The sequence below is a fragment of the Hyalella azteca genome, unplaced genomic scaffold (genome assembly GCF_000764305.2).
Source record: "Hyalella azteca isolate HAZT.00-mixed unplaced genomic scaffold, Hazt_2.0.2 contig14048, whole genome shotgun sequence".
NCBI lineage: Eukaryota > Metazoa > Arthropoda > Malacostraca > Amphipoda > Hyalellidae > Hyalella > Hyalella azteca.
This window is the reverse complement of record NW_025943947.1, coordinates 274,439-290,124: the sequence shown is the minus strand read 5'-3', so window position 1 is coordinate 290,124 and position 15,686 is coordinate 274,439. Positions and strand designations below refer to the sequence as shown.

Sequence of the window (15,686 nt, the reverse complement as noted above, 5' to 3'; positions counted from 1 at the left end):
AAAAAAAACTGAGTCAAATGCGTGTAGAGAATCTTAGTGCATTAGATAGTTTCAAAATAATGAAATATATCATCATAGATGCAACAATGCATTCAGTGTTTAACAGGGTTTCTAAATAATATCACTTATAACGCTCATACGTACCACTTCCATCTGTCTTGTTACAAATCGTTACATCTTCACCATACGTAAACCACAAGTCGGTCCCTAAATAAGCAAAGGCTTAAATGAATGGGAAGAAGTGTCACTGAATTCAGATATAAAAGAAACTAAAAAATTTATTAATAATATTATTTTCATTGACATGAACAACTTGTTAAGGATAGTTCAGCAGTGTTAATCATCTCGAACCATCATTAGCAATCGTTCATATGCTGGGTTAAAAATTCTGGAAGAGCTGCCATGGCACATTTTATTATTAGTATGATACTAAGGTAATTGAACGCTCCAAATAGATCAAACCTCAGTTCATTGATGACGTCATCTTCAAATAAAGTGTGAACGAAGCAAGGGCTGATAGGAAAGAGAAGTTTCCTTTATTGATTGGAAAAAAACGCGTGTTGCACTGGCTGCAGTCTCGTTCAAGGGATGTTGGAAAATGTTATTGTTGGAAAAATTTGCTCAACCGCGAAATTTGATTTCAATTTTCGTTCCCTTTCTTTCACTAGTAATAGGAGATAAGAATATGAGCTAAAAGCTCCTCTGCTAAAGTGCCCGAGAATCCATGCGACCACGCAATCCTATAATCAGCTTATCGATATCTCGATTTATTTTTTTGAAGGCGTACAAGATTTGGAATCTCGATAAAGTGTGCGATTAAGCGAAGCCTTGTAAAACAACGTCAATTAATGACATCTGTACACGCTCTCTATCTCTATCCGAAGAGAGTTCACCTCACTATTGAAGCGTAAGTAGAAGTTGAGCAGTTAATTCCCGAGACTTCAATGTATTGTCTATGCAAGTTTTCATGGCATTACAACTATAAATGAAATATTGACGTTAGAATGCTTTCTATGATTACAGTATTATTTCAATCTTATGTTGAGAATCACCCAAGAATATTCACGAAGCATTACTGCGAGCAATGCATTAAACTGAGGTCTTTATAAATGTACAGTACAGTTATTGTCATAGCGCATTGCTCTCAAAAGATAAAGCGAAAATTGTTACGAAAATTATTGTAATAGAAAAATCGATTTGATTATTAATGGCATTGCAGTTTCGGATTTAATACATTTGTTTCAAACATTTTCAGGATAAAGTATCAGTGAAAAATGATTGTTTCAAGAAAGGAAACTGCGCCAGATTTATGTTAATATTATTTTAGGTATTGCGAGCAGGGACATAAATTTTGCGAGGGTCGAAGGAATTGCTCTCTTAATGCATAAAACTTCCCATTTAATGCACAATAAGCGTCATCATAAGTAAGATGAGTCACTTGAGGTCGAAATAAATAATACTACACCTTATCCGGCATCAAAAAATTGCAAGAAGTCCATGCATTTTTTTTAGTTTTCAAAACCGGAAACGATTCATATTTACAGTCACCGAAGCAGCTAGAGCCGGCCTACGCAGCCTAGTCTTATAGCACGGTTTCCATCTCCTTGAATTCTCGCATGTCCACCATGGATGATCTGAAAATGAAAACAAAGCCATCAATCATATAAGTCCAACAACAAATCTTAGATGCATATAATGCTATGAGGTCCTATAGCTACTCAAGTGCCTGGCATTAAACCTAATCGCCTCAGACGCGCGGGAAAACGGACTCATTTTTAATGGGCAAGATAAAAATGTAACGACAAATTTCTTAGGCTCGCCTGCAGAGTTAGTTCTCAACCAAGGTCTACTCCTGGTCTCAGATTACTGATACTTTAGCTAGAATTGTTTATTCCATGTAAATGCTTTAGTTTGGGAAAATCTCTTGCATATTGTAGTTTGAGAAGATGTTTTGTTGCAACCAATCACTCTGATGATTGGTTGCCGCACTCAAGCCCAACGGTAATTACCGTCGATATGGTCGTTTGGCTGAAGTGGCAGAGCTCTAATATAGACGCACAACAGTTAATTTCTTCTTCACTGAACCTATATAGGTAACTATGAAAGGATATCAGTTATCAATTGTGCCTTTAACACAAATGTTGATTGAAAACCAGACAGTTTAATTCCCACCAAGAGTATCTTTTTTCATAAAGAAGGATGAGATTTAAATGGTTATTTATTGAACAATGTCCTAAAATCAGCCCACCCGAGGTTGTAGCGTGCTGCGTTGGCCCAAAGCAAATAGGGTTTAAATAAATTGAGGGTATTTTATAAAAGTGGATCACTAAGACAATTAATAGAAAATTTTGTTCACTGGTGTAAAATACATAACTGATTTAATATCATTACTTATCAACGAATGCAAGAAACAAATTAGGATAAAATGCTCAAGTAATTTTTACTATTTACCAACATCGAAATGCGCAACTAAACTCACCTGTGGCGAGGTCCAGCGGCCACCATATAATTAGCACCTCTGAGGAAGCCAGCGGCCTCAGCCGCGTCTTGGTAGATGAGGGAAGTCGTGCTGGCGCAGGGCACAGCCCGCACACTGCCCGGGCTGTCACCTAAACTCCCCTCTAGAATAAGAGCACCAGTGGTGCTCACGTTGGTGGGCGAGAGGCTCGTCATGTGGGACACGTCGCTTGACTGATGTGACAACATCGCTGAGGACGAAGATTGCGTGTAGTATGATCTTCTGTTCGGGTCATTTGTGATGATGTTGTTGCGCGTCATGTCGCGGATGGCTAGCATCTCGCGTACCGTGGCGCTCGGGGTGTTAGGATGAGACGTTCCCCCGCCTGCTGACTGACGGTCGTAACCTTCACCACGACGAAGAGCTTGCGGGTAACCGCCAACGCCTCCGCCGCGGCTGCTTGACGGAGTGCCAAGACTGGCGAGAGAAACAGTGCGTATGTAAACTGGCACTTATAGGTTACGCGCTTATGAAACCATGCGTTGTTTGTATGATCTCCTTGTATTAAAAGACATTTCCACGTTTTATAGCCAAAAGATTTAATTTATTCGATTGTATATAAAATTATAATAATAAATGCATACGATGAAAATGTCTAAAAAGATTGTTAATAAAATTACATGGATAAGATTCTCTTTTCAATATTGAAGGCTTAAATCTCTTTAGTAGTACATTTTAGTTTCGAAATTAAACAAGCGAATCTTGGATAGACTGAATATTCAAATAGTAGTTTAAATTCTCATAAACATGAAAATCATTTATTTAATCCGGGAAACCTGCGATACTTTGTAGACGATAAACGCATTTTCTAATCATTTGGAACAATGGCACATTCTGTCATATGACATGTAATGAGCTATAGCCTCCTTATTTTAGAGGTAGTTTGTTTATTTAAATAATGTGAGAAAATGTGAGGAATTGTTAAGAGCTCAAACGAAAAATGTACAACAGTATAAACTCTACATATAGTTATTTAATATATTCTCAATGAAGGTCCGACTCATTGTCATATTGCAATTTCTCGTTTGAAACGATCAACAGAAGATCCAGAGTTTAATGATCTAATCTAGAGTCGGATTACCGTACAACATAATCCGCTCTAACCCTCCGAGGACTTAATTAAGTTCCTGAGATCACTGAATTGAGTGAGATTTTAGAGGGAAATTTCACACGTGGACAGAGTGTAAATTTTTTATTCCGTGCCATTCTTGGTGGGCGATGTTAGTATCGTCTTTTGGGTCTAATATTCCGAATGTTGAGAGATGATTGGTTCATTGATGTAATGTTAAGGCTTTTAAATAGGTGAAGAAAATTTGGTCTTGCCACTATAAAAGACTGTCTAGACGCTATAGCTGCGTGCAGTTTCGCAAAAGTCTACTCCTTTTCTGTTTATATATCACAGGAGCCATCGAGTTTTGTTATAAAGCGAGCGGTATTTTTATTATTATAAACATCCACAAGTCAGTTAAAGGGCGCATTTCGAGATGATTTTCATAAATCTGCGAGCGCTGGGAGTATACGGGGCTACAACACTTGTTTCAAATATAATGTTCATGTATGTGCTATATAAAACAAAAAAGCTCAGAATCTAAGCGATAAGTGTTAACAGTTCAGTCTCTATCGATGTATAATGGTTAATTTTCCACGAAGTTCCTGACGATAGCTAATTGAGCTAGAGGTCTTATTTAAATTTGTGACCATTAAATTTGTCATCGAGATCTAAACGACTGATAAACATGTCCGCTATTAATCTACATTATTTCCGGTTGATTTAAGCTACATTAGATTATATTTGGCCTCTATAACTTCATCGGAACTCTTTTTTTCCCCGCCCAAAGCCGCTAACATCATTTCTCGCCGCCCCTTCCTCTGGTAGCCAATCAATACCACCATCGTTTGTCGTGCTGAGGTCGGCAGCCCCTGAACAATCTTTCAAGCCCACACGAAAAAAAGTCCTTCATTTGAAGTTAGCTTTAGCAGAATGAATTATTCTTTATTATTTTCTTACGTTTGTGTGGATTTTCTTACGTTTGTGTGTATTTTCTTTCGTTTGTGTGTTCCTACGTCTCATGGACTCTACCACTGATTGCTGAACTCAATATGACCACACGTATTTTGTTAATCATCGAATCTTTTTTTCACGGCTGATATTCAAATTTTTGTAATAATTCGAGTTGTTGCTTCTGAATGTGAATAATGTTATTATAATATGTTGAGGATTTTCTCTGTCAGAATATAAGTTGTCTGAAAAATATTTTTCAGCGTAACCACTCTATTAATTAAATGATCAACACGCGGTTGTGTTTATTGTTGTAAATACAGTAGGCCGGGCAATTTTGCAGCTAAAAGTTTTTGCAAAATTCGATGCTAAAAAGGAAAATAATTTAATTAGCCCTCGAGGATCGATCTTTTCAAGATGAGAGCCCTCCTCTGGAGATCCATAATTAAACTCGCCGGCCTTTATTCAGTTACGTCGCCTTGCCGTCCTGGCGCATCACCTTAAGCCTTCTATCCCAAATGGCTGGAAAATATTTTGTGTTGATCAAAAGAAGATTGCCCTCGTTTTTACCGAGGTTACTTATTTCTTTTCTTCGCAGAAAATGTGTTTTTTGATTGGAAGATCAAAAACTAATTTAATTTAAATTAGGGACGATGAAGCGCTTATGTCAACGTAAAGCTGGGCATTGAACACTTGGCGGAAACGTTAAAAACGCGTTTGAAAGAAGAAATCTTTGTCATCATTATAAATTTCGCGTTATTTTGAAGCATTGTGCTTTTGTTCAAAAGCCTAAGGCAACTGATATTGAAACCATATCACGCCAAAACAAACTGACGAGCAGCTTGCTTTTTTAACAGAAAAAAACGGGGAATCGAAGAAGTACATAAACAGCAGAGAATATTTCTTTAGACCTGCCTTAACGAAGCCCTAACCATTTACCTTTTACCAGCATTGCTTAAATCGAGAAAGCGTAATGCGTTTTATTTAAACTATCAGCCAGACTAAAGTCGTAATATTTTATTAAAGGATCATAGAGTTTAACTTTTTTCATGTTTAAATTCGTGAATCTTGGGCGATGGCTTGCACATCATTGAACTGAAACCCACGAAAGGAAGCCCATCATTAAGACCTATATTTTATTCTCGCAACACCCAAAGTAGAGATTTGAAGTGATCACTCTCAGGACTGCGCCTCAGAGTCACTTCTTCTGAAGAAAAATGAAGATTTCAGAGACGATTTGTCAGAGGGAACGACGCTGGCCTGACCGAGACACACGAGAGCGACCACGGCGAAGGTAAGAGAGATTTTTCAGGTCCCTCTGAGTGACTTATCGGCCGGTGAAGAGTGAGAAAAATTGTCATGGTGAACGGCACCCAACTTTTAAACAGGGTTGAAGGTCTCCCAAAATAGAGAAATTACTTGTACGTGTCATTTCACGCCGTATATCTTGTTTGCATGTTTCTATTATATTGCGCATGAATTGGAGTAAACGCCAATCAATAAGTATTAAAAATCAGTATATTAAAAAATATAAATAAACCTGAAATTTATGGAATTTGCAGGCCACATATATTGTGGCGCGTGTTATTTGAGCCTGTGACTGCTGAAAAAATCATTTATTTTATACATACGCAATTAGAAGCTTGAAATGAAACCATGAAAACTGTCAAACTATGCTATGACAAACTGTCAAACTATGCTAACAAAACTATGAAAACTGTCAAACGTAAATTATGATAATTATTGACCAAACTGAATTCTCTGTCCGACTCGCTTGTCTCTCTGAATTCTCTGTCTTCGCAATCGGTCGGTACAATGACAAATTATTTTTTATCTGCAATTATCAATAAATTGATATTATCTAATATTTATATTATCCACCTGTTATCATGAGCCTGCTCATACCCAAATTTGAACAAGACAAAAAAAAAATTCGGCCAAATTTGAAATTTTGTCGAATCCGTATCCTCGGCGCTCCAAACAGGCTGGGCGCAGTCAGTAGCAGGTCTGGGGCTAGCATGGCATATTATAACGCCTAAATTCTAGTTTATTCCTAACGTTTGAGCTCCTAACAATTATTATTCTTTTACGAATCGATCTCAAATAATATTTTCATACCAATTTTTTATCTTTATCATTTTACCTACTAAATTTATATGCGGTTAGTGCGATTAGACCCTAATAATGACTCTCAAAAAGCTGTCATTAAGGCAAGGCAAAAATCAGTAGTAAGGAGAGTTGCATAAACATGAAAAACCTCATTTATAATTTATTGATAGTATTCGAGACGAGACACGCGTGTTATATTCCACACTTTGTCCTAGAAATGTCGATAAGGATTTTATATCTATTTTTAGCCAAAAACATTAATTTAGCTCAATTGAGTGATAATTAGACTCACAAGAGAACACATTTAGAACCCGGCAATACGCATTGAGAAATTCGCTCGTATGGTTCATTGGACGCAGCGTCGTTTGAAGCAATTCCTATTTGGGCAATTAATTCAACTTGTATCGACAGGAGACTGAGATCATCATTGAATCAATTAAGAGCAAAGCATATTTTTTATAGTTGCCTGAAAACAATATTTATACGAAATCGTATCACTTACCAACTCCACTCCTGAAAGTAATGAAGGTTATGTTGCGAAAAACAATTACCATGCATTACGATCTATTTTCTAGAACACTCTACAAGAGGTATTTAACAGAAAGTTTAATAGCTGATTTCTGAATAATTATAAAATGACTAAATACCAGCGAATAAAGCTATGTAAAGCTACACACCTGAATAATCAAATGGCGTGCGACATTTCTTAGATTCTCAGTGATGAAAAAAAAGATGCTATTTAACTTGAGGTAGATACTATAGTGCTCTACGACGAGTGTTGCTGCTATGGGTGCAGAGGAACGCGTGGAGAAAGAGATTGAATTAGTTCCGACTTGTCTTTAAACTGCATGCTACATCATGAGCTCGGATTCTGCATCTTTTATAAAATTCATCTCATGACCGAAGGTTCTTCAACCAAATCGATCATGGGGTTATAGTCACTCAATTGAAATTTAAATTGTTTCTATCGGCTCTAAAGAAGCCATTTGGTTTGGAAATATGCATATAAAAGTTACCTCGTTATCTCTGACGACAATCCGGTAGGATATCAGCATGTTGCCACTATCGGCAACATGTTGGTAGTTTATGCTAACACTAACAGTTCATCGATGTAGCATACATTTGAATGATCTACAATGGTAACCAAGCTAAGCGAGGAGGAGGGCGATGTATATGTGTTTGTGGCAAAAAAAATATGTTCAGGATCAGCTTGAGAAATAATGTGCTTCTAAACTTATTTTACATGTTATAAGCATAGAGAACAAGCTGAAACAATTTAAAGCAACGCTGATGAAGCATTTGAAATGATTTGCTATGCCGTGCAGGTGGTAGAGAAGATTTACCGAAATAAATAAGCTATAGTTTGGTGGAAAAAGTGGAAAAAGAGGAGTAGAACCTCAATTTATTCGTGAAGAAAAACAAATTTCAAATAAATAGTTTAGTACTTTAAGCACAATTTACCTCTCTGACGACCGAAATTATGAATAGCAATATACGATAAATCACTGTAGGTGTCGTAGACCAGTGAGAAATGGTGGACTGCGTACGACTTCAGCCAGGGGCTTGAGTGGAGACACTAGAGTAATGACGGCTTGATGTTTCCATTGTGATCAAGCAAGGACTGGGCTCTTCAAATTTCTCATAATGATTCTGAGTTGTTTGTAAAATTGAATTTTAAGCGAGCGAATGTCTGGTTGGAGGATGCCAAACTTCAAAATATTTTGCAGCGAATAATCGTGTCCCAATCACATAAATTAACTCGTGCATATCCAATCAATTGGACATTTGTGTTTTTGTTGTCGCTGGGTCTCCATGACCATAATAAAATGAAGACTTTTATGCTTGTGCGATCATTCGTACCAATTATACAACTGCACTACGAGTGTATGAGGTCATATGAGATTCCGTACAAGAAACGCCTCGTTCGAAAGGATGTCTGAGATTTTCTCGAAGGAGGACCCAAAAATATCATACGGTGATCGAAAAAATTAACCAAGAGATGAACAAGAGATTAAGGATAGATTCATAGATTATTTCGCTCATTTCTTTCATCTAATTTAGAACGACATGAACACAGGATTTGAATCAGGACGAATCTAATGTTGGTGCGTATACTACCAAATTCGTGAGCCAGTTTGTCTCTAGCTTAACAAATTTAAAAATATTTTTTCATTTTAGGGGATAATTCAAAATATTAATAGCAGTTCATAAATTGATTAAAATTTAAGTCCTCCTTCGAAACAAACGAATAATTTTTTCAATAAAGTTGCATGGAATGAGGCAGCGAGATACGTGTACAGAAGCATCGAATGTTGCTCTTGTTTATTCGACAATAACGAGACACGGCAGTAGGAGCGCTCTATGCTGCATTCATTGTTTACAGGCCATCAGAAGCCACTCTTGTGCAGCAGCGACCTCAGTACAAATGTCACTAAAAAGCGTGGCAGACGTACACTCCCTCGGAAAATCATTTTTATCATACGAGCAAATAAATTATGCTGTGCAAATAGCTATTATTTGACCAACTTGGACTAAATAGCTAAGTGCAACACTAGCGTCTGGCTAGGTGAGGTTCTGTCTAGTCCACTACGAATGTTTACGCGAGTTGAATCATGTAGGATCATTTCCAAATTGTGGTTAATAACCAGTTTTAGATGGTGAGAGGCAAATCATCTTCAAGAAATTCAGGCAAATCGAGCTCTACAGCAATAATCCAGAAATAAAAATTCATGAACAATAACGACTCTTTGAAAATTTGAATATTATTGTTGAGTGAATGCTCATTAATTGGGAGCATTCACATTGGGACTTAAAAAATTTTGAATTCGGTTTAGAGATATTAAAGTAATTCATACATCTAGCTTAATCCGTCGAAAACAAATGAAGTGAAAACATTACAACTTTTGCAAGATAATATTTCACGAGGCTGATGTGAAAAAAATTGTTACAAGTACCTTGAATGATGATGAAAATACTAAATTTTGCCAGATAAAATCTGTATCTAATTTTAAAAGAGTAAATGCGATGCGGTTTACTAAGTGCTGGTAACTGAGAATATTTTCATACGAGTTTTCCGAGGGAGCATTCGTCTGAAGGAGAGCATCTGTGTCGCGTCCTACAAAAGGCTGTTCCTCACCTTGGATAGACCGTAAGGAACTGAGCGCTGAGCTCAGGCAGATCTTCAGGTGGTGGTCGCCAACATCTGCTCAGGAGACTGCTGCTGCTGCTGCCGCCACCTCTTCGTACGACAACAATACACGTCAGCAACACTCAACCACACGTAGCCACACACATAACACCAGATGTAGACACGAATCACCCATGAATAAGCTAGTTAGTTCGTTTAACCATGCATATTATCTTGCCGTCACACGTCGAAAAATGTATTGAAAAATCCCTCGATGAAAAATGCTCCAGGAATATTTGCCGATTGAAACACACTAATGTACGTGTGAGTAACATGTTGAAAGAAACAAGGAGTATGTTTGAGTGGGCCTGCGACGTGATATAACATAACATAAGATAACATAGCGATGTCGACGCTGAAATGTAGTCAGTAAGTCATTTATTGAAGGTCTGTGAGAGACATTCTTTTGCAAGACTTGCATACCATTTGCGTGAACATATTTGTAGTCTAGGACTGTTGACTATCCTCAAAAATGTGTACACCATTTGGCATACTTGATATGAATGCTCAAATAGGATTTTTAACGAAAAGTTTCTTGCGAAAGTTCAAATAATCCTTTAAGACATATTCATCAACCTACTTTGCTGAGAAATGGCATACTGTATGGTTCATGTACAATGGATAAATAAGTAAGTTCTTGAGTCCATAGATCCGGAAAATCAGGAGCGTATTATCATTATTCTTTCAGGTTGTAGGGAAATTTGAAACAATTATGCAATCATGAAATGTCTGACACATTTCGCGGATATAATGATGATCTCAACAGCATTTTGAAACTATGAAACTGCTATAAAATTCTTTAAAGTAGTGCACAGCTCGTAAAATAAAAAAAAATAGAAACTATTCAATGTTGTGGGAGGAAATACTTCTTTGAATCTGTCAACAGTCATGTTCATCAGAAGTCTACTAACTTGAGAGTGTTTAAGGCTGTTGCTTTGAACTTAGTGTTGGGCCGTAAAACGCTGTCTGCCAGAAACACGGCTTAATTTGCGCACCCGTCCGAAGTGCAAGGAATAAAAACAAATAAATCAAGTGTCTCACGATACATTAACTACAGTCTTATTTTGTATATTCACTTGCATTCATGTTTCAAACATTCGTCAAGCATCCCAAGCACACACAGATATTAATAGTAATTTATGTAAAAAAAGAGGAGACAGAAAGTGAAAACATAAGAAATTACAAGGAAAGTGGAAAGTGTTCGTGATGGAATGTGCAGGATGGCGATCACCCATGAGTGTTCTCAACAAATACGCTCATCACAAGGAGTCAAGAATGGTAAAGGTTTATGTGAACATCACATTTGGAGGAGTTTAGAAACATTTACGTCATCGCATAATTGTTCTCAATAGTTTGACAGAATTTTCATTTTAATGGCAGAATTATTAAATTTTCATTGAAATTAAGTGAAGAGAAGTTATCTAATATTTCAATCTTACTTGAGCTTAATTAATTACCTGATAAATCATTTAAATCCTTCACTTATGAAATAATTATATGCAGCTCGGCACAACTAATTCTGTCAAACACTTGAGAATTTTAATACAACTAATAAAACCGAGATGTAATACAGTGATTGATATTGAGCAGTTCTGGAGGAGTCGGAGCACTCTGCTCACTTCTCAAAGAATACATTGAGCAATGGCAGATGCCGTTAACCCTCATCAACAATAGGATCTCAAATATAGCTTTTTCTCAAATGAGGACTTGACGATAAAAAGTTTCACGAGCTTTTAGCAACCACAAAAAAGATGGCTATATAGTGAAACTTGATTGGATTTTTCTGACTAGCTTTGGTTACAACCCTTTCAACATTTACCTTGCCGTAAACTGATTTGCCAATCTAACTTTGTTTTATTACTGAATTAATATGGATGGTAAGGTCAGTCAGTCGACAGTTCCGTCACAGTTTTGTACGAAATAAGCGTTCATGAAGGGAAGTAATAATTTAGGAAAATGTAACTCATTGCATTACATATAACGACCTGCATTTTAAATTATGTAGCGCAGGAGAAAAATAATGACAGGAATACTTGTGGAAGCCCGATAATGCAATGGTTTCCGAGGGGAAGACACAAAGAATATCTAGAAAGATGATGAAAATAACACAGATAATACAGAAAAAAAACATCACTGTGATTGACTTTCTTAGGAGAGCAATGTGAAGAAGCTATACTTTTTTATCGAATGCATCGACCATATCAATCTAAATGATACATTTTAGATCGAATGCAGCCAGGAAACATTTGAAGTAATTAATTCGGACGATACGCTTGAAATGAGATTTGAAGGTTTTAAAATATTTGATAGTATTTGAAACTGATTTTGTTGGAGCTTAAAAATACAACCGACGGTAAACACTTTATGTCAGAAGCGATCTTTTGAGGTAGAAAATTATAAACATTCTTCCGTTTTCACAGAAAGTGGCCCAAACATTATTATGAATTTTTCTGTTCTCACAGCAATTCTAGAAATTATGTGAAACAAAATGCTGTAAGAATCGAGATTAATGTGAAGTGCTATGAGTAATCAAGCATGAAAAACAGGGAGAGTCCTGAAAAATTACACGATTACCGTAGAAAAAATTGCGTCCTGGAAACAAAAAGTGATCCTCAAATAAAAGGATAGTTTTTCAAGAATTGCCAGAAACTATTGGAAATTCGAAAAATATAAGATTAAAGGTACGCTGTGGATGATTAAATACATTTTTTATGCGCTAAAGAAGAAATCTGGTTTTGTGCATTAAATGAAGTCATCCCAGTGATTATTGAGTGGTTACTCATGACTTGATATATGCTTTTTGAATTTCAACATCGATTTTCGGGGGTTATGTACACACCAAAAAATCCCCGGCGTCAGTTAACCCTCTACCACCGTATGTCACTCTCCGGGAGCATAACTTTCAACTTAAATTATACGTAAAGTATTGAGTGTAGCAACCTGAGGACGTTTGTACGCAAGAGAAAACATTTGAAAGTTGTACGTGGCGGCAACCATCAGTGCAAGTCATTTTGCGTTCACTTGAACGTTTCCTTTTTGGGAAGTAGGCTTGTGACAATATTGCTCCGGTTACTCATATCAGGCGGTAGAGGGTTAAAATTGCATTCAGGAGAAAAAAAGGAATTAAGCTCATAAGAATTTAATGGAGGATACATCTAATACACAGCCACATTGGTGCATGATACAGAAGAATACAGAAGCACATATAGAGGCCGGAAAGGCTGGCATGCTTCCATATAAAAACTTTTACCACAACGACAGTAAAGTTAACATGTACTGCAAGGCAACAAGCAAACAACACATTCTTCGCGAGAACTATGTGATAATCTTAATAACGAAGCATTCCAACCGTACTTAGAACATTAGTGCAGTATAATTGGGGAAACTTTCATACTATAGTTATTTATTTCCTATTATTTCATTTTGGGCGGATGTGACTTCGAACCGGATGTGTTTTATGTGATTCATGGCATCAAACGGTGCAGTAATATTACTGAAGTAATGGATTTAAATTGGAAGGAGGTCTTGCGAATCAATTAAATATCCACATTTCTTTGTATTTCATTAAATGAATTAGGTGTTGTAGTGAACTCCGGCAAGGCTTTCGATAAGTACAAATTCCCATGAATAACGAAACACTGAATTTCTAATGACCGTACCTGAAATTAATAATTTCAAGATAAAATATTCTTCGCGAGCTTGCATAAGACATTATGATCGTTTTATAAAAATATAAAATATTTCTAAGCAGCATATTATGGAAAAAGTATTTAGCAAGGTATTGATAGACTTTCATGCATAAGCCAGATATTGATTGACTAGTTGTATTAAGCGATCATGCAAGCTCGCCATATGTCAATGCAAAATCGGTTGCGACAGGCATTATTTCGGTAAAATCCTTTGATGATCGAACACTATTTTAGGAAGTGTACTTCACGTCCATTTCGTCTCTTTAAGACTTTTCGGTCTGCAATTCTATGGTCTTAATTGTAGGCCTCCTTTTGTCCCGTGGGGATTAGGTTTTCAATGAAGTCGCAATTCATGCTGGATATGTGAGCAAAATTTTTATTTTGTTCGATAGTAGATATGCAAACGACCAAACTGAAATGATGAAATGAATTTTTGTGTAAAATTTTCAGCATAGATTATATAAGAGACGTACGAGACGCAAATTATCGGAAACGGAAGCTATAAAAGAGTATTGAGTTATAATTTATAAACGCAAGGTAAATTTTCCTCACAAGAAGTATTTTTTGCAGTTTTCCCAAACCCGAGAATGAAATAAAATTTGTATCTTCGACAATCTGGAAGTGTCTTCTATCCGCTGCTTAAAGATTGCAGGAACCTTTCCAGAAAAAATCCTGGCGCTTCTTTGTGATGGCAATCTTGTCTTGCAATTACGGCAAGTATGCAGCAAAAGTTTTTAATTTTTTTTCGAAATGAATTGAAGATGGGAGTAGTTTTTGTTGGGTTTTTGATAGAAGAAATTTCCCGACAAAAATGGAGAAGATCATTATTTCTAACACCAAAGATCTCTCAGCCAACTCTAATTCTAATTTTCTCCTCAATCGGAAAAATTAAACAAAAATTGAAGTCTCGGATATGCAGTTACAGTTTTTGCGAATTTTCTCTTCAAAATTCGAAAGCATCAATCATAGTGCAAATTTGATGCCAATTGACAGACATAGGCTCCATTTGTGAGATGACATACGTTAGCGATCAATCAGATCAATCGGCATTATAATCGATTTTATTTATCGGAAAGTTGCCTGATTTTGCATTTCCTAAACTTATACTTTACCCATGTTAGGTATGGCAATTGGTTGAAAATCCCCAACAATGAAATGCAGAGTAGCATTGAAAATAAGAAGTTGAAATTGGTTTTACTGGAGCTTGCAGGAAACTGTTACTTTTTTAAATAAAATGAAAGTTTTGCATCAGTCATTGTAGAAGTTGTCAGTACAAAATATCAAAGTTTTTCCGCTCTTCGCTAATACATTTATCAGCGGCGATCATAATTTTTAAACACCACAACAACGTTGAGCGCATCGTGATTGTTAAAACTAGAATATCTTGGTTACTTAGAACTATTTGCATTTTTTTCAGAAATAGATTTGCTTTGTTATATATGAGAATATGGTTTATTTAATTCATTCCTAACTCCTGCAACACGCAACAGATATATTCGATATGAGGAGAATTCCAACGCTGTCACATGGGAACCATGCATTGCGTTATTATTTGTCATTTGTCTGCAGTGCAATTAGTGTTTAAGGCCAAATATGGTGCCGGCACAGCAATGCTAAGCCAGGTATCATTCATCTAGCGCCAGCCATCATGTGCGACAGAAGCTGCTCTCCCGGCGGTCATGTCTTCTCTGCTAACGGTAGCGTGGAACAATGTAGCCTGCATAGATCATGAGAACCTCTCATCCGACGTCCGGGCCTCTTCGTGGTGGATGGACCCCTCCGGTGCGACCCGTCGCTCCCGGGGGGCCAAACACGGACACAACTCCCGGACCTGCTGCGAGCCGTTTTTTCGGCTTGGCGGCGCCCCCGCGTGGGGCGATGCTTCTTCCCTTCGCCTTTCCTGTCCTCGGCCGCAGCCCGCCCACTCGACCAAGTCACCGTCGCCCTTCTCCTCCTGATGGCGGGTATCCACCCTCACCCCGGCCCTGACAGCCTTGACCCTTGTGGCGTCTGCGGGCGCCCGGTCACCTGGCGGGGAGTCTCCTTCCAATGCAATTGCTGCAACCTCTGGGTCCATAGACGGTGCTCCGGGCTCCGCCGGGCATCCCAGTACAACCACACCTGGGCCTGCCCCGGGTGCACTGCGACTCCCGCCCCCCCCACCTCGCCGCCTCCTCCCTCCCC

At 37.5% G+C, this 15,686-nt stretch overlaps 1 protein-coding gene across 1 annotated transcript in view; it reads right to left on the bottom strand.

Annotated features, from left to right (window-relative positions):
• Nucleotides 1-1,582: 1,582 nt before the first annotated feature.
• LOC108667076 (glutamate receptor ionotropic, NMDA 2A-like) overlaps nucleotides 1,583-15,686 on the bottom strand; it is a 126,940-nt gene continuing 112,836 nt past the window's right edge. The window contains exons 18-19 of the mRNA XM_047883925.1: nucleotides 2,480-2,935; nucleotides 1,583-1,634 (exon numbers count right to left, since the gene is read on the bottom strand). Of these exons, the coding sequence (XP_047739881.1) occupies nucleotides 1,583-1,634; nucleotides 2,480-2,935 (508 nt within the window). The remainder of the gene's footprint in view (nucleotides 1,635-2,479; nucleotides 2,936-15,686) is intronic.